Source organism: Schistocerca piceifrons, chromosome 9, assembly GCF_021461385.2.
Source record: "Schistocerca piceifrons isolate TAMUIC-IGC-003096 chromosome 9, iqSchPice1.1, whole genome shotgun sequence".
Lineage (NCBI taxonomy): Eukaryota > Metazoa > Arthropoda > Insecta > Orthoptera > Acrididae > Schistocerca > Schistocerca piceifrons.
The window spans coordinates 204,159,139-204,185,285 of NC_060146.1; the positions used below are offsets into that span (position 1 = coordinate 204,159,139).

General features: G+C 39.4%; 1 protein-coding gene across 1 annotated transcript; it reads right to left on the bottom strand.

The window, feature by feature from the left end:
• Nucleotides 1–1,243: 1,243 nt before the first annotated feature.
• Nucleotides 1,244–26,128, bottom strand: LOC124717257 (tRNA-specific adenosine deaminase 2). The gene is made up of 3 exons (XM_047244059.1): nucleotides 25,588–26,128; nucleotides 3,218–3,505; nucleotides 1,244–1,402 (listed from the first exon to the last, which is right to left on the bottom strand). The coding sequence occupies exons 1-3, from the start codon at nucleotides 25,852–25,854 to the stop codon at nucleotides 1,304–1,306; spliced, it is 654 nt and encodes a 217-aa protein (XP_047100015.1). The 5' UTR covers nucleotides 25,855–26,128; the 3' UTR covers nucleotides 1,244–1,303.
• Between the last annotated feature and the right edge of the window lie 19 nt (nucleotides 26,129–26,147).

The window sequence follows — 26,147 nt, forward strand, 5'->3', positions numbered from 1 at the left end:
TTAGATAACCCAAACATGAGATGTAATATGGCGTACTTTTCATGTATTGGTTATCGAAAACTCATTTACTGACCGTTTTAAGCACCATGAATTTCACCTGCGGATGTAATATTTGGCATGAGACCTAGTGTAGCAGCAACTTTACACGAGAAATCACGGAAAATAATAAATTGTAATAAAATCTTAAGAAAATGTACTGTTTTGTCATTTGTTTTTGTACTGATGTAATGCCAGAACATCACATTGCTCTTCCTTCTCTTGGGAATGGTTATTGGTATCGAGTGGAACTCTTGACACTTAATAAGGTATCCGGACTCATCGTTCTGCCCACAATTGAAGTTAATGCAATCCACAAGTACACCATATTATGGCTCATGTTTTGGTTTGCAGTGGACCTAGGAATGTAATATTTTGCGTGTGACAAGATGTAGCAGCAATTTTACACAGTGGTCCATCGTACGCGCTCGCAAAAGTCGATAGGCCACTAGTTACGTCACGACTGCAAAAAATAGTGTGACAGTTGAACATAGAACATTTCAACATTAAACTTCATTAGATTTACGACACTTCTTACGAGGACACAGAGAAATTTTGTTGAAAAACTCCGACTTTGCATTACTTCCTTGAAAACTGCCAAATTCGCGCTACCTCCTTAAAAACAGCTGAATTCACGTTATTTCCTTAAAAACCACCAAATTCACATTAATTGTTGAAACAAATTTTTCCTGTCCCTACTAATAACTGGTACAATGGGATCATAATAAATTACATGTAATACATGTTTTGTTATTCTACTAATTTAAAACAATCTGTCAGTAAATAGTGTATTGTCTGACACTTCTTTATTTCACATGCAACAAGAGTGAAAGTAAAGCTGCATACATGTGCATGGCACATTCAGTAGGTTACAGTTAAAACTAAGAATTTTGTGTTTAGTATACATCTTTTGTTTCCACTGTGGCAGTCACCACATTGCACCATGTTGGTACTATAGTAAATGATGCAAATTTTGGTGATAATAGTCAGTAGTTGGGTTGTGCAATTTTATAGTAACCTAATGTGGAATTATCTGTAAACATGAATTACAGTCTTCCCACACACTTATGTATCCATACCGTGTCACTCCAATTGATAATGACAGATATACCAAGTCAAAATACCATATAGTCCAAATGGCATAAAAGCAGGAAATGATGTTCAGCACATCCCTGAAGCCAGATGAAAACTGGAAGACAAAGAGAAATAAGAGGATATGGGGTACTTTATTACGACAAATAAATACATAGTAATTATCTTCAGTGCTTCAGTTCACAATGTGATTACTTTGCCCAGTATTGTTAGACTTGTCAGGAACAGGACAATTCATAGCACTTTCTGCTTTGGAGTGAATGTCCTCGCAATCCTAGAAAATCAGAAAGTGACCAGATTTGAGTTGCTGCAGCACAATGAAGTGACTAATCGATAGATACTTGTTTTAATTTACAGTGAAAAATACAGATGTATTTTGTGATGAAATGACATAACACAAACTTAGGCTCTGCAGCATAATATGAAGCAATAAAATTCCAGTCTTAACTTACTACTAAAAGATTATTTACTGACTAATGGTTCTTCAATAAAAACAATGAATTTAAAAGTTACAAACTATAAATTGTATGCAGATATATAAGGTTCAAAAACAGACAAACATTTTAGTTCTGCTAATATTTGTTTATTTTGGACCAGTTTTCAGGTTATTAGCCCATCATGAAAAAAACAATGAACTATCATTCCCAAGAAACACTAGTGCAAACGAAACCAAACATTAGAAACAAAAACTTTGGCCACAACATTAGGTGAGGAATGTCACTGCCAATGTGTCTGTGTGTGTGTTGATAGTATCTTTGCTTCTAATACTATATTTCATTTTGTATGCACTTGTGCCTCTTGTGGAACCAGTCAGTTGTTTCTTGAAGATGGCTTAATAAGTCAAAAACAGCTTTGTAATAAACAAATATTAATAGGACACAAACACATTTTTTTTAATCTTTAATATGTCTTAAATAAGTCTGTAGGTGCTCCATGTACTTTTCCTGATGATGAGTCCCCAACAAGACATTGTTCAAACACAACCAGTAACAGTAAATCAAGACATCACGCATTGAACAGGATCTTGCAAAATATAGATGTAAATGTGGGCCTCAAAACAAGTCTGTCAATATGTCTCCCTGCTGAATAACCAGGATGCTGGTCGGAAAACAAAGTACTGAAAATAAACAAACAAATCTGCTCTAGCACACAGTACTCTACTGTTGGATTTACAGGGAAAGATATCTTGGCAGTAACTATTAAGAACAGACATAGTGCTCACTAACACGCTTCGTGTAGTGACATTAACAGTACCCTCTAAGATGTGACTGCAGTGCAAGGAGGCATTTTAACAGGCAGTTTTAAGCAGTCATTGGACAAACAGCAAGAAAATCTCTGGACTGCAGTGTATGGGGAGGAGAGGGTCAGTCTGCCTACAAGTTCATGCAGCTTTTAAAACACGGTTCTTGTGGTGACCGCAATTCCAGAAAGAGTAAGGAAGGAACTCTGAACAATACTGAACATTTACAATTTTGGACTTGGCTATTCACAGTAGCTGCAACTGGTTAAACAACAACAATAATCCTCAATTTTTGTGGTTCCCTTAACTTTCTCAGTCCACTTTTCTTCGCTCTTTTCCAATTTGGAAACATGTACTTACAGATAGCCAAGTTTTATTCTTGTTTGATATTGTGTGTTGCCCCTTTCTGATAACTTTTAAATATACAGTTTCAACTACTTGAATACAATTTATAGTTAGTACATTTTGAATTACTCGTTTAAAAAGAAGAGCAATAATTCGGTAATGAATCTTTTGGTACACTTGTTAAAAAAATTCATCTATGTGAGTGGTAGTAATAAAGCTTTAATTATAACCTCAGGAAAAAATTAAGTTATATATTAATTTCTTTGTTTATTTGCAGATATGTAGCTGCAGTCCTGGTAAACTTACTTTTTTTTCCCCCTCAGTGCTTACCTCGTGTTGTCTACCAGAAACTGACTCAGTGCCAATGAACATTCAGTAGAGAAAAAGTGTTCTGGCTTGTACTGCCCATGATCTCAAATTTAAGCTACTTTTTATCTCATAGTTAACACTGCAAGGGTTGCTTCACTGCAAAATGGCATAAATACAAAGGAAACACCTTCTCACCTGCTTTTCCCTAATGGCTCTCCTTTCTAATCGTGCCTCCTTCTTTGCAATTTTGGAAGGGGGAGCATTAGGATTGCTGCCCTGATAAAACTGCTTCAACAGTGCAATGGCACGGTCCTTCTGCACTCCAGACACTGTCACCAGTGGATTGTCTGTGAGCTGTGGTACATCGAGGACAGATCCACAGCCACCAAAACGAAAATTGTCGCATCCGTATGTCACTCGTTTAACATGTAGGCTTGACAGTGCACTGCAGCACATGATGCATGGCTCCACAGTCACAAAAACCTAATGGGAAATACAGTTAGAAAACACATTCCAATGTCCAAATTTACAATATGATATATTTGTATATATTGTGTATTATGTCTTGCATGGTGATGACAATGGGCGCATTTTACCTCATTGTCTTTTTCAGGTACATTGTTGCAAACATGTATAACTGAACTTTAATAAAAACTGGTTACTGATCATTTTTTATTTTCCTTGCAAATTTGGAGGTTGCCAAGGTGGTGAACATGGTATTTTATATCATATAATTATGTTACAATCACCTCTATATAGCTGAATGGTTAGTGTGGTGGTGGTGGTTGTTGGGATGTTTAAGGGGGACTAAACAAATGGTTAGTGTCACTGCCTTCAGTACAGAAGGACCTGGGTTCAATTCCCGATATCCCTTAGAATTTTTCTGAGGTACGGATGTCTAGAATGCGGTCCACTCAGCCTTGTGAGACCAAATGAACTACTGCTCAAATAAAGAACCAGCAGTATCATCACGATTCAGCAACTGGCAGTAATGACAGGAGGGATTGGTGACATGCCAATTGTCTGTTACACAATCGTAGATTACTCCTCATACTGCTTTGTAGGCAGCAGTCGGCCAGTCGGAGCAGGCTTAAGGTCTAATCCCCGAGTAACGTTTTGTTTATAAGTTTTCTTATATCATCTTCATCATCATCTTATAATTTACTGTGAAACATTTATGAGAAATTTATTAATTATAGAAATCTAATAGGGGGACAAGAAGTGTGGATGAATCTAGGTTTGGGAAATGTTAGTATGGGAGGGGATGGCCTGTACCACCACGTACAACAGCGACTGTTAACCATCCGTTACCGTGGGTAAACGAATCATTGATGTCGATGCTGAAGTTCAGTCTGCAACCACAAAACACTGCAGGTCCGTCCAGTAGAGAGTGTGCAGCGACAGATTTGATGGTATTCTTTTTCTTGTCGGCGGCAGATGTGGTCATTTCCACGTCTTCAATTGTTTTATATATAGTCTGTCTTGCACGGCGACGGCGACTGTATCTTCTGTAAGGCATCTTGGCAGCGTTCAATGCAGTTGCCTGTGCAGCGGCAGCAGCGCGAATGATCTGCTACGCGGGCAGCACTCGCTTATATAGCCGCGCACTGGCACGGCGACAGATACGGGACTTAGACGATTTCACAGTGCCAGCCGAGAGTTATCCCGGACGCGAGCACTAGTCTCACTAGGTGCTCGCGTCCGCTGTTCGTCGGTCAGACCGCAGCTGGCGCGCTGCCAAGATTGCGTAATGCTGCCTCATCGGCGGGGTCAAAGGTCATGCGCTCAGAGAGCTGACGTAACATGCTGTTGCATACTCTATGTTGACAGGACAGATATGGGAGTGGAAGACTGTTGTTTCTGAGATGTAAATGCACATGATGTTTTCAGGACAGTAGAAAATCGTAGAAAGAAGTTTTCAGTTGGTTGCATAAAGAGTATGTCACTGGGGATTGCCATACAGTTTCTGCTGAGTTTGCTTCTTACTTGCTTTTGGCATAGAATGGGGAAAGTGTAATCATTTAGTATCAAATCATCAAATTGAGTTTAAAAATTGTGGGACTGGGGTTTTACAAACATTAATGGGGAACTTGGGGAGGGGGGGGGGGGGGCGTAAAAGGCACCTTTTACAAGCTCATCTTGACGAGTATTGATGGCGAAGGAGTGCTCTTGATAGGTTGTTTGCATGGTTTTTTGAAGACACTTGTGAGGATGTATATGCGAATGGTAGTAAGTTGAATGGTAGGGAGTGGGCTTGAGTTACTGAGTTCTGTTTAATGAATGTTTTTTGTTTTTAGTTTTTTATGTTTAGTTATTTTTGAATGAAGATGAAGTTTTAGGTTCAGGTACCTCTCTCTCTCTCTCTCTCTCTCTCTCTCTCTCTCTCTCTCTCTACACACACACACACACACACACACACACACACACAAATAAATTTCTTAGAGTCTCAACTTCTCTTGTTCTCTTGGGAGGTATGTTCCTTCTGTTTCTCATATTTAATATTGATATTTTCAGTAGTATAAATAGATGGGGTGTGTTATATAATACTACCCCTAGAAAGATTACATGTCTGTTGTGATGCAAATCGACAATTCAATTGATATAAATAAGTTAATTGAACTTTCTATACTACATGAATTTCACTGCAAAGGCCTTGTTTTGTACTAATATCAGGCACTTCGTTCGATTTACATTGGCTAAATGAAATGTTTGTAACCATAGTTCATTCGTTCCAGCAATTTTTGTGTTCTGATGGTATCGGGCAGTTCAACTGTACCATAAAGGTTAAGTGAAATTTTTGATACCAATTTGTGGATTGTGTTTTTTGATATCATGATTGTCATGATTCTCCAATTTCATTTGTCCACACCCGAAAACCCCAACTTCCCACATTTGTTCTGTTGGATACATTATTCCTACATTGTAGTTGACAGTATGTTTTTCTCCACAATAGCATTCTAACATGTGTTTCTTTTGTTATGGTCACTATCTTGTAATATAGTCACATGTATTTGTGACTTCCAGTGATGGATTTCAGCCATTTTGAAGGCATTACTGATTAAAACTGATGAGCAATACATAAAGCTTCAATTAATCCATGACAAAACAATATTGTTCAATAACAGAAAATTATGATAAAATGTAAAATCCATTAGATTAATGGAAATGGAACAATGGAAAGTAATTTGCTTCTGGTGTTAATGGAACAAAATATTTTCAAACATAAGATGATGTACATTATGATATAAACAAATTTCTGGGGAGGGCAAAAACAGCTCATATACAATGTGAACTACAATAAACAACACTCGAAACTCAATAACCATTCAAATTATCATAAAAATTGTAACACTAAAAAAAGCAAGAGTCATGAGGTGTTTCCAAAAGCCACATGGCTATACGAAGGTGCTTTATTCACAGATACTGGTTTCATGTCAGTATAGATGCATATTCAGCTTTATCTGTCAAGAATACAAAAGAGACAAGTAGTCACAATGGCTATATTTTCATAGTGTAAATGGACAATTATAGAGTCCCAGCATTCAGAAAGTTATCCACATTAAGACCACATTGGTGGGTTGTCATAATAAAATTGAGAACTCCCAAAAGATGTTTGTTCAAATGTAATGCTACTGAATGAGTCAGGCCTAGAAAATAACAGGGGTGTGGGGGGGGACCACAAATAATGAATGGGACACTACTGGGCACTACCGTGAACGCGGATAAAATGCCTAAAAATTAACTAAATTCTAGAGATAATATTATAAATACATGGGAAATATCAACCAAAAACGATTCTCTAGTATGGAACTGAAACTTCGAGAATGGTAGAAATCTGAGAAATAGATTACCAGGTAACACCCTGTTGGATATATTACAGGACCAGTAGACACCAGCTGTATAAAATCAATGCAAGTAAAACATAAAATCCCATGTGATGTGCATACTTCCGCTGTATTGCTAACAGGCCAATGTGGTATAAGCAGTCTGTGGAGGCTAGCTCTACATTGGAAGGTGGAAGGCCATGGTGCCAAAGAGAGAAACAAAGGAAACACATGAACAACTTCGAGGATGAAATCATAACTAGGATAACAGCCAAAGGCTGGAAGCTGCATTACATAACTTTCCAAAATCCAAAGTTTACTGCAGATATAAGATGAAAGCTAAAACATAATCTGCTTTACATCAATACTTAAGCATTATAAAATTAATAAAGGAGTAGTATTTGAGTGTTATACAGCCATTAAATTAACGTGAAAACCTTCCCAACAGCTGCTGGCAACAATTCAGATAATTGAAATTTGATAGGATATTGTAGCACCTCAATTAAAACTCTTTTCGTCTTTGGCATAGTGACCTTCTGTCATCCAGTATAGTGCTAGCCTCCACGGGGTGCTTACATCACATCGGTCTGTCGGCAATGCGGTTTGTGAATACAGTTCCCCGGTATTTTGTTCTATTATGTTAGAATTTTAGCCAATATCAGAAATAAGACACACGTACATTATTGCAATGACAAACATATATCTCAGGCTACACTACCCATCAGTCATGATGGCAATTCTATTTTGGCTTAGCCAGCTCTCAACCAAATAGTCACATTAAAACCTAAACTAGGAATCAGGCTTTCCTACAGCTCTGTCAGGCAGCAGGTCATGTTTTCTTCCATTCACATACACTGACTTTGTGAAATGACATCGAATTTGTCACATTCCAACTTAGCCCACACCTCAGGCTTCACTACAGGTCAGCCTGCCTGCGTATCTAGTCTTTTTCCATTCACATCAGTTGGTTCTGCCTATCCACAATGAAACTGTCATATTCCCAAACTAACCTAGGCCTTGGACTTTGCTACAGTCCAGTCTATCAGCACATGTAGTTTCCTTCACACTCTTCACATTGAGAACAAATCAGTTCACATATTCTGCCAAACGAAATCATTAGATTCAGTGATTTTTCATTGGCTACCATCTACTATTATCCAATTAGCTACAATCGAAAGAAACAAATTCGAACAGTAGCAAGCGGCAGAAGAGCCTGGTACACTGTAAATGCACTTCAACTGATAAGATTACAAACTGGGACCCAACACCATCACAGCAAGACAACTGTGGCGATACCTGGACGTGATACCGAGTGCCAGGAAATATACTGGGAACTACATAATATAGGTGAGGCAGTAAACAGTGTGTTTACCAATAAGTCTTGGCACATGTTAATGAGGGTACTAAAGATTTTGAGCAAGGATATAAAGGAGGAAGCGCATGTATCCCTTGTAAGAGCCCAGCTGCAGTATGCTGCACGGATAAAGTATCCCACCAAAGATAAAGAAAACTGTCAAATCAGAAATAAAGAGAGCAGCTGAGAACAGCCACATCTACAATGGGAGACTACTGGACACGCGTACTGTCATGGAAATCATTAAGAAACTGAAAGGAGAAAGTCTCGCATGGGAAGACGTAGGACACAGACTGGGTTCTGGTGGGTTATATCAGGAAAGGAAAGACCATTAGTACAAGGTAAGTTTGAACTATGGAACAACAATGGTGGTAAATATGCTTAGGCTGGTAAATGAGTGGAGCAATTTACCAGCAAAAATCCTCAGCCCATTCTCACACTGCATCACTAAATTCATGTACCTCTTCAACAAAAATTTTGGGGAGACAGCCTCAGTCATGGTGCCATTAAAGCCTCGTTGTTTCTTTCAATATGTTGATCACACGTTTGTCATTTGCCCACACAGATGTGAGAAATTGGATGACTTCTTGGAAGTCCTCAATGGCAATAACAGTAATATCCAGTTTACCACAGTCGTAGAAAAAGACGATGCATTGCCCCTTCTCGACATCCCCACCCAATGCAAATGAAATGGATGACTTGGCCACAGCGTCTATAGAAAACCCACCCCCACTGATCTGTACTTGCATGCCATCAGCCCTCATCAATCAACACAGAAGTACAATGTTTTTTGAACACTGGTGCATCATTCAAGAATGGTATCAGATACTGATAACTTTCCCCACGAACTGAGCCACCTACACAAGGTCTTCAGTAACAACACCTATTACATTCATCAAATAAATGAAGTGATTTCAAGCACGACTCACATTAAGACCACTGATGATGAGCAGGAAAAGAAACTCACCTTTTTTACATTCTGTGGTCCTGTGTCGGGCAAGATAAGCTGCCTACTGAAATGACACAAGATCAAACTGATCTTCGGGCCTCTGACAAAAATTTGTCAAGTACTGAGACCAGTTAAAGAAGCATCAGGTCTCAGAACATTTGGGGTCTACAATCTCTTGCAAGTACTGCCAGTGTTATGATGGACAAACAGTACGCTCTGTGGAACAACACTGGAAGGAGAATGAGAGGTTTTATCGCCTATGCTACTCTGAGAAATCTACTTTAGCTGCGCATGCTTTAGAACACAGATACTGGATAAAATTTGATGAAACGTACGTCATGGCTTGGACTAACGGCTTCTGGGATCATGTAACTAAAGAAGTCATTGAAATAAAAATAATTGATAACACCTTAAATAGAGACAGTGGCCTGCAGTACAGCACTGTATGGGATCCAGCAATTGCACCATATAAGTGGACGTATCGAACGCCATATGTCCATACATAGTGTTGCCATGGGCACCAGTGACATTACACACAGCAGCTAGTGTATAATAGGGGTACCAGTGGCGTCACACATCACACATGGCAGCTAGTGTATACATGGGGGGGGGGGGGGGGGCGGAGAGGGTACCAGAAGCCCAGTGGCAGTCATACCACTTGACAATGGTCAAGGAGTGCTTGGCCAAAAGCTCATGTAATTTTAATCACTTGACACTTTAGGTTGGGTTGTTTGTATTTAATCACCTGCACCTGTGTCAAACATTTCTGGGGAAAAGAGAACTTTAGAGAAACTGATAAACAAAGAGGGAAACACAAGATGAATTGAAACAGTAGCACTCTCTTATCTATCAGGTTCTGAATTCAACATAGTAATGTGATAAAGCACCAGTTGTACACATTAGCTTTCCTCAAGAAACATGTATGTATATATTAGCACAGACACAGGTTTCCAGCCTTCCTACATGTAATGTGTAGCTAATCAATTGGGGTTAGGTCAGAACTCTTATTGCAAAGGTAATACATGGGGCAATAGGAAAGCTAAAGACAGATTTTATGGTGAAACAGACTGATCCTGAAGGTACTAATCTGACCATCTGCGACGTTAAGACCACGCAGTAAATTAAAAATTATGACACATTTGTTTTCAAAGAAATATGATGTTAAATAATGGAGTTTGCAACCTTCCAACCAGTAATATTCTGAGTTTAAAAGTGACTTGTATGTCATTTATCCCTATGTAAGCTACATTTACAAAGGATAACATATGGGACAGTTCAAATCACTGCAAGAGCTTACTTTGAATTGAATTAATTGCTGAATTATTTCAGTGCTCTAATTACATTTCACTAGTGTAATGGATAATTTAAACAGTAAAATGAGCTTCTATTCTTACAACACATAAAACATTCTTTTAGTATCAGGGAAAGCATGAAAGGTAGGTTAGCATTTCAAGCACCCTCAATATCACGGCCATTGGAGACAAAAAGATGTGTGGTGGAGGAAGTTGACTTGTCTTATGTTACATGTAAATACTTTGTACAAATGTAATCAAACAAAAATCAAAGAATTTGTCTACAGTTGTTTGGTGACATGGACAATCTAAAGCTTGAAGGCCAGTGCAGTGTGTACCACCTCACTGGAACAATATCAGTAAATTTACATAAATGTCAAGTAAGTAGTGTTTAAAGTATTTAGTCAAACAACAGAAAATCCAGGATGGAATGTAACAATATTATGAGAACGACAGTTGCTACTCACCATATAGTGGAGATGCTGAGTTGCAGATAGGCACAACAAAAAGATTTTCTCACACACACACATGCGCGCGTGCGCCCGCACGCAAACACAGCTTACACACGACTGCAGTCTCAGGCAACTGAAACCACTGAAACTATGGTTTCAGTTGCCTGAGACTGCAGTCATGTGTGTGAGTTGCATTTGCGTGAGTGTGTGTGTGTGTATGTGTATGTGTGTCTAGTGTTGACAAAGGCCATTGGCCGAAAGCTTTACGTGTGAAATTTTTTGTTGTTGTGCCTATATGCGACTCAGCATCTCCGCTATATGGTGAGTAGCAACTTTCCTTCTCATAATATTGTTAAAGCATTTAGTCTGTGGTAAGTATAACTTCAAGAACAACAGACTATTTTTTCCAAAGTTGCGATATTCCTGATATATAAAATATTTTTGTGACAAGTGCAATTAGGGGTCACTTGAAAAGTATGTGAAAGTGAACATAAAATTCATCAGTGTTGATTTTCTGTGGACATGCCATGGGTGTTAACTAACAAAATGGCTGATCTTGTAAGTGCTGTGGACCCAAAGAAGGAAATTATAAAATTACTATAAAATGATATTGAGTCATTAAAAACTCTAATATTGACTGTACAGAAACAAAGTGATAGATTAGTACAAGAAAAGCAGTCCTCCATTTGTGAGATACATGAAACAGAAAAACAACAGGACCATGATAACACATGTGTACATACAAACTTTAAAAACAACAACACAGCCAGTGTTTCTGACAATGTCATGATAAACGCAGCAAGCCAAAAATTGGTAGATAAATGAAAATGAAAGGTAGTGACATATGGCAAAGAAAAAGACAAGACCACAACTATGCAAGGGAACGAAAATGAATTTCTAACAATTGGTGATTCACTACTGAAAAATATCACTGCCCGCAACTGCAAAATCTATATGCTACCGGGAATTAGAATGCAACAAGTTGACAAATATTTTAAAATTATGGTAAAAGCAAAACAAGTGCGTACAAAACTGGTTTCTGAAACCGAGCATTATTACAGAGGTGCCTTTATATGCACTGTAACAAATTTGTTAAGCTTCTCTTACATTCCACTACAAGATCCATGCAATGATGCATGGCATGACATGACAGTTACCTTTCTAGCACTGACTGCAGGCATGATCACTTCATCTAGCACACAGTCTCCAAACACTTGGATGCGCATCTTCCTGTCCACAGTATCTCATCTCATCTAGCATAATCTTCGAGCGACCACAATCTGTGGTTGCCTGAGAAGCTTCAAAGAAATCCCATCCGAGAATGATGTCATGACTACACTCTTGTAAGACAATAAATTCTAAGGGCTGTATATGGCCACTTATACCCACACAAATGACACATTTTCCTGTAGATTTTACATATTTCCCATTAGCCACCTTCAGTAGAGATGTTTTGTTGTCGACGAATACAGTTTTCTGCAACTGGCGACGGTACTTCTCTGGAATTACAGAATATGATGCTCCAGAGTCCACAAGAGCTTGGGCTGGTTGGCCATCAATGAGGATATCAATGTAGTTTCCTATCATTTTTGTAGTGTTTAAAGGCGGAGGATTTTTCTCTTTAGTAGCCTCACCTTCAAGGAAGGTCACACCCTTTAGTTTTCCAGGTTGCAGTGGCTATGTGATCGGCTGGAGCTTCGAAACAGTGCCAGAGACCTTGATCGGCATGTTGGGGAGCGTCTTCTCCAGTGGCTAGCTTGCGGCGATGGTGACCTACGTCATCCTGCACCATCTTCTTGTTCATCTTCATCATCCCGGAGTCGGCTAAGATTGGTCTTCTGTCTTCTGGCATGGGCGTCATCAAATATCCGCCACCTTTCTCTACAATAGCGCACCACATGTCCCGGTCGTCTGCAGTGGAAAGATACTGGTGTTATCCTGGGTCCTCTAGACGTCAAGTTATCCTTGGTGCCCAAACAGATTCCTCATGTGGCATTGTAGGAATGTCCCTGCCTGGGTCTCGACTTTTTCACCATTTCAAAGAGAAATGAAGGACAAGAGATAGGCTTCAATGTCTGTTCCACTTCCTCCCTTATGACCTCTTGAAGCATCTCGGATTTTTGCTCGCCATGCAATCCAAGTGCCTTCTGAACTTCCTCTCTCTCTATCTGACTAAAAACACTTGTGAAATTGGTCGTTTCCTCCATCACAGACATCGATACGCTGTTTGGAAACCGTTCAAACTTCTCGCGTGTAATTCTTTTTTGACTGTCTCGATATACTGGCACCATTTTATGAAGTCGTCTGCTGTTGAAACCTCATTCAGGAGTAGGGCTTGATACATGTTCTCAGCAACACCCTTCATGAGATGTGCAACCTTATCTTCCTCCTTCATTCTAGGATCCACTACTTTACACAGCTCCAAGACATCTTGAATGTAGGATGCTGTAGTTTCTCATGGACGCTGTGCCCTGCACTATAATTTATCTTCAGCCTTGCACTTCTGTCGTCGTATTTCGCCGAAATACTTGTGTAGTTCTGCCTGGAATACTTCTTCTCATTGTTCTCATACTATTGCTTGGCAGTGCCCTCCAAGTTCACAATCTATCAGAGACAGAAGAAGAAGAAGAAGAAGAAGAAGAGGACGTTACGATGACAGCAACTGTGTGCCACCACATGAGACATACTTCTGGCTTCTCTAGTGACGAAGGTATAATTAGATGAATGACTAACACTAACTTCACTTAACAAAGGTTTATTCAAGACTTGTACATACAAGAGTGCGGAGCGAACTGCCTCTGGCCAGAACACATACAGCTACAAAACATTCCGGTACAACGATTCTTGACATTTGTGGATACTTCTAGAATGTACTCGAACCGAATATAGAAATTAAAATTGTAGGTGAGTTTTGAACTCACGACCCTCCATGCAACAGTATGGTATCACAACCACTACACCACAGTGCTACTCAGCTTCTTCTGCGACGTTGCTACCTTCTTATGAGAACAGTGTCTCAGTATTACGTCCTCCTAGTCCGGGAATGAGTCATCAGTGCTGCATATTCTGACTCCTGATGACTCATCCTCACCTTGCTCGAGATTTTCTTAGAACTTCTTTTGCCACTACATTCTTTGCCACCTTTCCACTTGTTGCTTGTCACTGGAGCTTTGAATTTACCCTGGGTGGCAGGATCCATGGAGGGCTTCATTCGAAGGATGTGGACCGTATCTCTGATCTTTGGTCGTCTTGCGTCAGGATCAAAATCTTCAACTTCATAAATAACATCAGCCAACTGTCTTACAATCTTATAAGGTCCAAAGTAGGACCTGAGGAGCTTCTCAGAGAGATCAACCTTCTGAACAGGAGTGAAGATCCAGACGAGGTCACCAGGCTGGTAGACAGCTGGGCGGTGGCTTGCATCATACCTTCGGTGAGCGTTTTCTTGAGCCTGCAGCATGCGGAGTTGAGCTAACTGCCCAGCTTCCTCAGCTCTGGTTAACACCTGGCCAATATAGTCGTCGTCCACATCATCAGGATGTAACAGAAACACAGTGTGAATCGTCTTAGTCGCCTCACGCCCGTGCACCAGGAAAAATGGCATTAATCCTGTGGTGTCTTGTTTGGCAGTGTTGTAGGCAAATGTCATGAAAGATAGCACCTCATCCCAGTTGCTCGTCTCAACATTGATGAAACTGATAGCATGTCGGCCAAGGTCATATAAAGGCGTTCAGTAAGCGCGTTAGTTTGTGGAAGGTAGGCAGTCGTCATGTGATGTGTAATGTTGCACTGACGGTTTATCTCTGTCACAAGATTCAATTAAAAAACTTTTCCTCGATCAGTAATTAACAACCTTGGGGCACTGTGTTTTAATACAATGTCTTCCACAATGAATTTGGCTACCTCGGATGCTTCGGCTGTTTTCACGGCTTTTGTAATGGCACAGCGTGTCAGATAATAAGTGCAAACAATAATCCATCCACTGCCAATAGCAGATGTTGGAAATGGTTTGAGGAGGTCAATCCCAACACGCTGGAAAGACGTTTTGGCTGGTGGAATTGGTATGAGCTGGCCAGCCGGTCAGTGGGTTTCTGAGGAACTGCCTTTCTCTCTGGCACTCTCTACAGTGCGACACATATTCTTCAGTGGTATGCTTCTCTTACATTGCACCGAAGAATAACTTGGTCTTCACAGCCTCTGTCGTCTCGTTTAAGAACGGACTCGGTGAATAGTGGATAGTTAAGTGTCACCGAGAACCGCTGATCTTTCCAAGACGCATGTGTGTAGCAAACGCTGAGCCGTTAATTGCAGAACAGCTGAGTGTCATAGAAACCTCGCATGCCAAGTCTGTAGACGAAATTAGCGCTTCCACTATGAGACAAGATCTTCTAGGTCCACCTGGCGGGTTGTCCTGTTGGATCCTTAAGACAAGTGAATGATGGTCTGTAACAACTGTGAATGGCCTTCCATAGAGACATTGTCGAAATTTGCACATGGCCCAGATCACAGCAAGACATTCTATTTCTGTAGCTGAATAGTTTCTCTCAACTTCTGTAAGTGTCCTCGAAGCATAGGCTTTACCTTTCTCTTTTCCATCCAGAATTTGCACCAGAACAGCATCGATCCCATACCCACCGGCATCTGTGTGCAGTTCTGTAGGTGCTCTCTCATCATACAGACCAAGTACAGGGTCAGTCGTCAGAGCTTTTCGCAGCACATCGAAAGCATCTTGTTGAGCACCACCCCATATAAATTTAGCATTGGCTTTTGACAACTCTTGGAGTGGCCTTGCTTTGATACAAAAGTCTCTGATAAAACGACAGTAATAAGAACATAATTCGAGGAAGCTTCTCACATCTGTAATACTTTTAGGAATAGGCAATTCCATTATAGATCTCACCTTTTCTGGGTCTGGCCACACTCTTTCGTTTGACACAAGGTGTCCAAGTATTTTGATTTCTTTTGCTCCATAGAGACACTTTCTTGGATTAAGTTTCAGTCCGCCTTGTTGGAGACACTTATATGTTCATAAAATGTCTCTGCGAACACTATAATGTCATCTCAATAACAAAGACACATCATCCATTTCAGGTGCCTTAGAAGATTATCTATCATCTGTTCAAAGTTTGTTGGTGCATTACACAAACCAAACAGCATTACCTTAAACTCATACAGACCCTCAGGAGTGATGAACGCAGTTTCCTCACTATTAGCTTCATCTACTTCATGCCAGTATCCCGAGCACATGTCCATGGTTGAGAAAAGCTCAGCCCCCTTCACACAATCTATTGTATCGTCAATTCATGGAAGAGGGTAAATGTCCTTTTTAGTTATCTTATTAAGCTTCCTGTAATCGACACAAAAGCGCCAACTGCCATCCTTTTTCCTGACAAAGACCACTGGTGATGACCATGGGCTCTGCGAAGGTTGAATGATGTCATTCTTCATCATTTTCTCTACCTCATTGCGAATTATTCAACATTCCGTTGCTGACACACGCTATGCTCTCTGGCTTATTGGTTGATGGTTTCCAGTGCTAATCCGGTGCTTCACCATTGATTTGTCTAATTTGCTTTTCACCTGTGGATATAAGCATTCAGAGAACTCTTGAAGAATGGCAAGTAGCTTCTTCTGTTGCCGCTTAGTGAGATCTGGTGGTAGTCGAGCTAAAAGATCTTGTCTCGTAGTGGTAGCACTAATTTCAGCGACATTGCTCCCTCCTTAAGGGGCTCCGGAAAGGCTCAAAATCATGAAAAGTTCAATTTTTACTTTTTTGTGTTTTCTGAATCTGCAGACTATTACCTTTTAATAGATATATAATTTATTCAATTCCGAAGACTACAACTATTTTTAAATTTTTTTTGAAATGTGTTCTACATGGGTGTGACCCACTGTGGCGCTGTTAAACTGCTGTCAAATGGTGTTATTATTAATGTCCGTGTTCATCAGGTACATTTTAGTGATGTGAGATAAAGTATGTGTTGTGGCTAATCTGTGGTGGTTCAATATATATCGCTGGTGTGATTGTCGATTGTTTCATGTTTATTTACTCTGTCGTTATCTCGAAAATATTAGTAATTAATTCTGTTTCTTGAGTCTCTGTTTTGTTGAAGTATAATAATGAGTAAAAGTAAAGTTATTAGAAATCCTCTGAAGGCTTTTAAGAAAAGGAGAAATGTTGGAAAGCCAAAGGTATGTGTTATTACTGTAAACAATAAAGACGATAACCAAGTGAGTGAACCTAACCTCTCAAGTACACCTGCCCATAGCAGTCAAAGTGGGAAAGAAAATACTTCACAGAAGAAGCTTGGTTCAATGAGTGAAAACTATGAATGTTTTATGGGCGAATCGGATGTGAATGAAATATTTGATAAGTCGGTTCTTAAAGGAATTTTTTTCAAACTGTGTAAGATGTATTCATTGTAGTGAAGTTGGTCTGGAACTCTCCATAATAAAGCACGTAGGACTTGCTAGTGAAATACAACTGAAATGTGATAAGTGTTCATACGTGACCACCTTTTGGAACAGTGTTGCAGTAACTGCAACTGAAGAAAATGGTAGCAAAATCTACGAACACAACAACGAGCGATGCTTGCTTTAGACAAGGAACGCCTTCGGGCTGCAGACAGGGCTGTAAAGAGTCTAGAAATACAAGCAAGAGTAAACAGGAGGAGGAACAAGAGGAAGCTGGAGGAGGAGTTTGCAGAGGATGAAGATAACCCATCCTATGGACCTGGAATGCACTAATAAGTTAATCCAATCTTTGTCGCTCGATTCCCAAAACTTTTATTTTCTCATACTAATTACATGTTTTCTAAGGATCTTCCACACATATTTGTTTCAGACTTTCAGTAAATGTTACACAGTACCTTCTGCATAATTTAACACAGCCTTTTTCCAAAAAAAACTGTATATTTTTGAATATATAAATAAAAAATTGCAAAAAAATGTTGTGAATTTTCATTACAATTGAAAAAAAAAAAATCATCTTTAATAACTGAACTAAAATTTTGTAAAATCCCTGTGTTAAGTTGTAGCCCATATTCCAATAAATAATCTGTAAAAAGTTCAACTTCCTACCTCAAATACTTTGTGAGGAAAGATGTAATTTATAAGCGTTATTTTAACATTGCAAGTATAGTGCGTTCCGGAGTCCCTTAAGAGAACAGCGCCTTGGTGTTACGTCCTCCTAGTGCAGGAACAAGTCATTGGTCCTGCATACTTCGACTCTGCAGCTACGCTCTTCATCATCTTTCCATTTGTTGCCTGTCGCTGGCGCTTCGAATTTACCCTGGGGTCCAGGATCCTTATAAGGCTTCATTCGAAGGACGTGGACCATATATCTGATCTTTTGCCGTTTTGTGTTGGGGTCGAAATCTTCAAATTCATAAGTAACATCAGACAACTGTCTTACAACCGTATAAGGTTCAAAGTAGTGGCTGAGGACCTTCTCAGAGAGACCAACCTCCGAACAGGAGTTAAGATCCAGATGAGGTCACCAGGCTGGTACACAATAGGGCGGTGCCTCACGTCATACCTACGGCGATTGTTTTCTTGGGCCTGCAGAGTGCAGAGTTGAGCTAACTGCCGAGCTTCCTCAGCTCTGATTAACACCTGGCTGATGTACTCGTTGTCTATGTCATCAGTATGTAGCGGAAACACAGGGTCCATTGTCGCAGTCGCCTCATGCCCATGCACCAGGAAAAATGGTGTAAATCCTGTGCTGTCTTGTCTGGCATTGTTGTAGGGAAACGTCACAAAAGGTAGCACCTCATCGCAGTTGCTCTACTCAACATTGGGGAACACTTATAGTATGTTGGCCAAGGTCTTACTGAACACCTTAATAAGACCTTGGCCGACATGCTATCAATATTCATCAATGTTGAGCAGGGCAACTGCAATGAGGTGCTATCTTTTGTGACGTTTGCCTACAACACTGCTAAACAAGACAGCACAGGATTTACGCCATTTTTCCTGGTGCACGGGCGTGAGGCGACGAAGACAATGGACACAGCGTTTCCATTATATCCTGATCACGCAGACGACGACTTCATCGGGCAGGTGTTAACCAGAGCTGAGGAAGCTCGGCAGTTAGCTTGACTCCGCACGCTACAGGCTCAAGAAAACAATCGCCGAAGGTATGGCGCAAACCACCGTCCTGTTGTCTACCAGCCTGGTGACCTCGTCTGGATCTTCATTCCTGTTCAGAGGGTGGGTCTCTCTGAGAAGCTCCTCAGGTGCTACTTTGGAAATTATAAGGTTGTAAGACAGTTGTCTGAAGTTACTTATGAAGTTGAAGATTTCAACCCTGACACAAGACGACGAAAGATCAGAGATATGGTCCACGTCCTTCGAATGGAGCCCTATAAGTATCCTGGAACCCAGGGTAAATTCGAAGCTCCAGCGACAGCCAACAAGCGGAAAGGTGACGAAGAGTGTAGCGGCAAGGGAAGTTCTAAGAAGATCACTGCCAGGGCGAACATCAGTCATCGGGTGTCGGAGTATGCAGGACCAATGATTCGTTCCCGGAATAGGAGGACGTAACATCGAGATGCTGTTCTCTTAAGGAGGGAGCAATGTCACAGAAGAAGTTGACTAACACAGCCACTGTAGTGTAGTAGTTATAATACTAGACTGTTGCATGGAGGGTCATGAATTCAAAACTCACCTGAACAGTAGAATTTAAATTTATATATTCGATATAATAGAAGGAAACATTCCACGTGGGAAAAATTTTATATAAAAACAAAGATGAGGTGACTTACCGAACGAAAGCGCTGGCAGGTCGATAGACACACAAACAAACACAAACATACACACAAAATTCAAGCTTTCGCAACAAACTGTTGCCTCATCAGGAAAGAGGGAAGGAGAGGGGAAGACGAAAGGAAGTGGGTTTTAAGGGAGAGGGTAAGGAGTCATTCCAATCCCGGGAGCGGAAAGACTTACCTTAGGGGGAAAAAAGGACAGGTCTTTCCGCTCCCGGGATTGGAATGACTCCTTACCCTCTCCCTTAACCCACTTCCTTTCGTCTTCCCCTCTCCTTCCCTCTTTCCTGATGAGGCAACAGTTTGTTGCGAAAGCTTGAATTTTGTGTGTATGTTTGTGTGTCTATCGACCTGCCAGCGCTTTCGTTCGGTAAGTCACCTCATCTTTGTTTTTATATAAAATTTATATATTCGGTTTGAGCACATTCTAGAAGTATCCACAAATGTCAAGAATCACTGTACTGGAATGTTTCGTAACTGTATATATACTGTATGTGTTCTGGCCGGAGGCACTTCACTCCGCGCTCTTGTATGTGCAAGTGCTGAATAATCCTTCATTAAGTGAAGTCAGTGTTCGTCATTCATGTATTTACACCTTCTTCTACGTGACAATACATTAAAACAGGAAAGCCCCTAAAGACTGTAATCAGTAAACCAGTAACGGTGTGAGGTTACCCACAGGTAGCAAAAAAGCCTTTGAAATTACTGGAATAGCGAGAGATACTTTAGAGTGTTTTGTGTGTACAGATCACCAGGTGGCAAGATTAGCATCTTTCTGGGAAAAAATGTTAACTTCCTAAGAAAGAACACAAAGAAAAACATTATACGTAGAGGCTTCAATACTGACATGGACAACGGATCAAAAACAAGAAATGATTTTCAAGAATTGTTAATATGGTGTAATACTGAGACATCAATATCTGCAATAACAAAAGCTAGAATCAGACACCTACTGACATCACCGTTACTAATATCAGTGGGTGTAACACAGGATCATCAGCAAGCAAAATATTAAAATCTTCAGAACAATATTATGCGGGGAAAACCTGGGATGAAACCATAGGGCTATAGGTGCAGAACGTAAATGAAAAGTACAGTTAATTTTTTACAACAATTAAATACCATTTTAATGTAGCATTCTTCAAAGTAGAGAGACAAGAAAAGCTGTAGAATCAAACAATTGATTACCAGGCATGGGAAATTGTAGGCTCTGAGAAGGATGAGCGAGCTGAAAACTATAAATTAGATTAGATTAGGTTCAGTTTTTGATCCATATACCCAAAAATGAGATTGTTCTCGATGTTGTGGAGCAAGTCAAAAAGTATAACATAAAAAATATAAAACATATGAATATAACATGATATTCACTTCCATGATCATCTATCAGCAGATTGTCAAAATATATGAATATGTTACAGTAAGTTGGAACTGTTAATATACACAGAATTAAGGTAATACACTGTCAGAATGAAACATAGTTATGCAGTACTAAAGAAATACAGAAAAATAATAAGAGAGGCAAACACAAAAGCAATCAACACTACCATAAGGAACTCAAAAGACAGAATAAAGACAGTGCGAAATGTAATTAATGGTGAAAGAAAGGAAAAAAGATAGATGAAACACACAATCGGGGATCAGGTAAAAGAAAACTGACAATGCAGTGTTAACAGATGGCAGAAAAATGACTTACATACTCAATGATACATAGCCTATATAAATTTGGTGGGGAACTTAAAATTGCAAAGAGGTTGTCCAGAAAATAAGCTTCCTAAGGTATCAAAAAAAAAAAAAAAAAAAAAAAAAAAAAAAAAAAAAAAAAAAAAAAAAAAAAAAAATCAAGCAGAACTATGTTCTTGAAACTAATTACAGAAGATTAGCTGAGGAAAACTGCACAGACACTGAAGTCCAAGAAATCAACTAGTGATAATGAAATATAGAATCACATAATAAAGCTGGTAAGTGAACAAATAATCACATCACTGTTGGCCATAGTGAACGGCTCTTTCAGAGATGAATTTTTTCCTGAAAAACTGAAGATAAGCAAGTGGATGCCAGTGAACAAAAAGGGGACTCCCAACATCTACAGGCCAGTTTCACTGCTATCAAGTTTCTCAAAAATCCTGGAAAGGTTTCTGTGTAATAGATTAACTGATTGTTTGAACATAACATTACTGTACCATCACAGCGTGGTTTCAGAAAGGGTAAACCTATAGAATCAGCAATTGCGAATCTGACACGAATACACTATACAATCCTTACAAAATAAATAAATAAAAATAAAATTGCAGCAGCAATTTTACAGATCTCGCCAAAGCTTTTGACATTAATGATCATGAAATACAGATAGGAAAATTGGAAAACTACATTATTCGAGGGCAAGCAGGGGAGTGAATGGAATTATACGTATGCAACAAGAAACAGTGTGTTAATAGGAAAAGAACGTGAGTCAGAAACCAAAGCCATCAAATATGGAGTGATTGGTATTGGGCCATGCTATTGAATCTGTTCATTAATGATACAGGTGTTGAAGAGAAAGAGAAGAAAATATTGTATGTAGATGACATGACAATACTGAACAGTGACCAAAATGTGGAACATGTTGAGAGAAGGGCAAGCATATCTGCAAACATCACAACTCAGTGCCTCTTGGAAAATGGATTGGTTATAAACCTAAAAATGGTGTGTATACAGAGTTCAGAAACAAAGAGCAGCCTCTGCACATGGGTTTGGAGGTGGATGAAAAAGGTTGGCAGAAGTAGAATTTACTAGATTCTTACGTATTACTGTATATAATGAGCTGAAATGAAAACAACAAATTCATTCTGTCTGTAAAAAACTCAGCTCCATCATATTCATAATGAAGCAGCTATTGCAGTATGCAGACAAATAGCTTATGTGAACAGTATACTATGGACTCTTTGAACTGTACCTTCAGAATGGAGTGACAGTGTGAGGAAACTAAAAAATTAAAAACACACCAAGTGTATTCACATACTTAAAAAATGCACACACGCATGAAAACCCCCCCCCCCCCCCCCCCCCCATACAGAACACACACAAACCATTAAGATCATTTTAAGATGAAAGACTTCTGAAACATGCAGAACCTGATAAAAAAAGCTAACCTTTTAACTTTTATGTCTTTGAAAACACACAAAATAATAATATACAACACAAAAGATAGTGGATAACACAAAAGATAGTGGATAACACAAAAGATAGTGGATTACACAAATACTAATGTACACATTCACAAGACAACAGAGGATGAATGACATACGAAGCATTCCCTTCCTAAAATGCTTGAAAATGGACCTCAGTACTCAGGTATCAAATTACCAAGAGGTCTGCCTAAAAACCTTCATGACAGTGTACATGACACTAACTTTCCAAAGAACTTCAAAGACTATATGGTGGAAAAGAAATTTTACTGTGTTAAAGAGTACTTACCACATTAAATGTGTGTATATTGTTATTTATAATCGATGATGTTAGAATGTAACAAATATGGTTAGGAAGTAGGCCTATGTGATGATGAATGTTTTCTATTTTTCAAGTGTCCTATATTACATATAATCCCAAATGGTCAAACAAAATAAATTCAATTAATCAATAAGCATGTTAGCACACATAATATACAACCAGTGTCTACTGTTGGTAACATAAACAGGTAATTTCCAAGAATGATTGTCTATCGAAGTCACGGGATCCAAACGATACATATCAAATGTGCGATAGTAAATCGATCTTTCGAATTCGTGGCGGGCTTTATGATCACTCATTTGTGACCGTCATTTTTATCTGTTTTCCATCATTCCTTTAGTTCGTGTAGATTACATTGTGCCCTAATTATTTGTGATTTTATTGGGAAACCCAGACTGTTTCTGTCAATAGCGAGTGTAATGTCTGGTGTTCCTGAGGTTTCTTCCACACATTCTCTCACATGGAAAACTCTAATTCCGTGTATATCCAGCATAGAGAGTTGTTTGACTTTTTGCCGCAAATATGGAGTTCTGCCGGATGAGGGAAGGAGGGACTGTGTTGACGGTGGTGCTGCAAAGTCTGTAAAACTTCGCAAGTGTCGATACTGAAATCCCGTTGTAATTTCATTGCGGGTGGTGCGGAAAACGAATGAGTATCCGGAAAAATACGTGGTTTGACTCTTCCAAGTTATCCATTCATACGAGAGTAATTCTTGTATCGTGCTGGATTCCAGACTACATGTTGCAACCAACAGCATCAGAAACTGAGTTATCTGCAAATACTGTGTGAGACTACTTCGGGTTTTGCCGAGAAGTCTGTTACGTGGTAGCGACAAATGATAGTGTACCAATTGGTGGAGCGAATATAGTTGTAGAAGTAGATGAATCTCATATAGCTAGGCGAAAGAACCAGAGAAGACAACCTTCAAAAAGTGAAATAGATCACATTCAGGTATTCGGTGTAATAGAAAGAGAGCTGTGGTAGTGTTTCGTTGTCGCAGTATTGTCCCGAGGCAAGGTCACTTTAGTGGGTCTCATAAGACGCTTCATACTGCCTGGTACTAAAGTTATTACAGATGGGTTTCAGTCTTAAAAAGACTCTGAAAGCTGAAGGGTTTGACCAAGAATTTCTGAACCATTCTGTGGAGTTCGTGTCTTCGGATGACCGCAGTGCCCGCATCCAGAATATTGAGTGGCTGTGGAAATCTGTTAAGTCTTCCATAAAAAGAGAAGGGCGTCCCGGACAAAGGGACGAACTGTACTTATTTCAGTACCTATACTTCCACAACTTGTGTTTGCAGGGAAAGTTAAGACATAATGATCGATTTACTATTGGACGTGCAATATGTATCGTTTGGACCCCGCGACTACAATAGGCAATCATTCTTGGAAATTACCTATAAACACACAAACATTAATTATTCTTATTTGTTCACAAAGCTTGTACAAACATTTAACAGTGAGCATCTCTCTGCTACTTTACTTATGGAAGTGATCCAAATCCTAGATGAGAAGTAGGGTCAACTGTAACAGTTAAAACCTGTTTACCTACAATTTAACAGTCCTGACTGTACCTATACTGTACAATCATGAAAGAATTAAATTTCTGAAAGCAAACTGTTCCGTTTGATGAACAAAGATTTACGCAATTACAACATTAGATAAAAAGGTAACAACCACATATACTATACACAGGCAACTGACGACAAGCAACTTACAATTTTGAAACAGATGGAAGGAAGGTCATTAGAGATGGAGCACAAGCTTGAACTGTTTCAAGGATGGGGAAGGAAATCGGCTGCGCTCTTTCAAAGGAACCATCCCAGCATTTTTCCTGGAACGATTTAGGGAAATCAAGGAAAACCTAAATCGCGGATTTGACCAGTCGTCACCCTAAATGTGAGTCCTGTGCACTAACCAGTGCACCACCCCACTCACCCAAAACAGTTGGAGGTATCTTTTGTACTTGAAAAAGATTTCCACAGTATTTAAATAACAAAATTGGAATAAAAATGCAACTATCTTCTTGTTCTTTTTACGTACCACCAGATATCATCTTGTAGAGGTGCTCAACTGATGAGCACAGCCATTTATTTAAAACTCTATCTGATAGTTGTGAAATCTGTGTCAATCAAGGAAACCATATGTTATTTGATTTTATATATACAGGCTGTAAACTTTCTAAATAATTAAATTCTTTGTGTCTGATAAAAGCTAATATTCCCTGTGATGTTTGTATATGCATATCTGACATATCACTATAAATGTGAAAAGCAGATGAAAAAATAAATGTAATAAAGCAACTGAAATATATACTACGTTGAAAAACTTTAACATCTCATTATGAAAAGGAGTTCAAAACTCAACAAGGCAGAAGGGAGAGAAACATTTCACGTATCAAGCGTTATTAGAGTGATAATAAAATGCAACCGGGTACAAACCTCAACTTCGGGGAATACTTTTCTCCAATCTACATCAGCTATTTTACACGAACGCATTACCATATCTATGCAGTTCATCTCGGCGTGTCTTGTTGCATTTTTTGTTTTATTAACTGTGTTTGCACCATCAGCTATAACGTTATTTCTACAGACAAACACACAACCGACAGGTACTTCGCCATTGCTAAGGGCTAATTCCGCAATATCAAATGCTTTATTCATCCACTGCTGTGTGTCTGATACACATTCTTCCTTTTCTTGATCCATTATCGGCTTGTTCCAGCACAGTAGCAGTAAAACAACAACAATAAAAACAAAACAAAGTTTGTGTTACTCGGAAAAGCATAAATGGACATTTTCCTTCCGCTTTACATAGCCAGAAGAACAATTAATCAGTGCACACAAACGAAAGTACATGTACATCGCTACAATAAAACAATGTGCATGTAGTTCCTGCGTAAACACACTTAGTTGCGCTCTTCGTTCCTGTCTTCATTGTCTTGCTTACACATTCTCAGTACACACTACACAGCTGGATTACCCATAATACACAGCTCGCT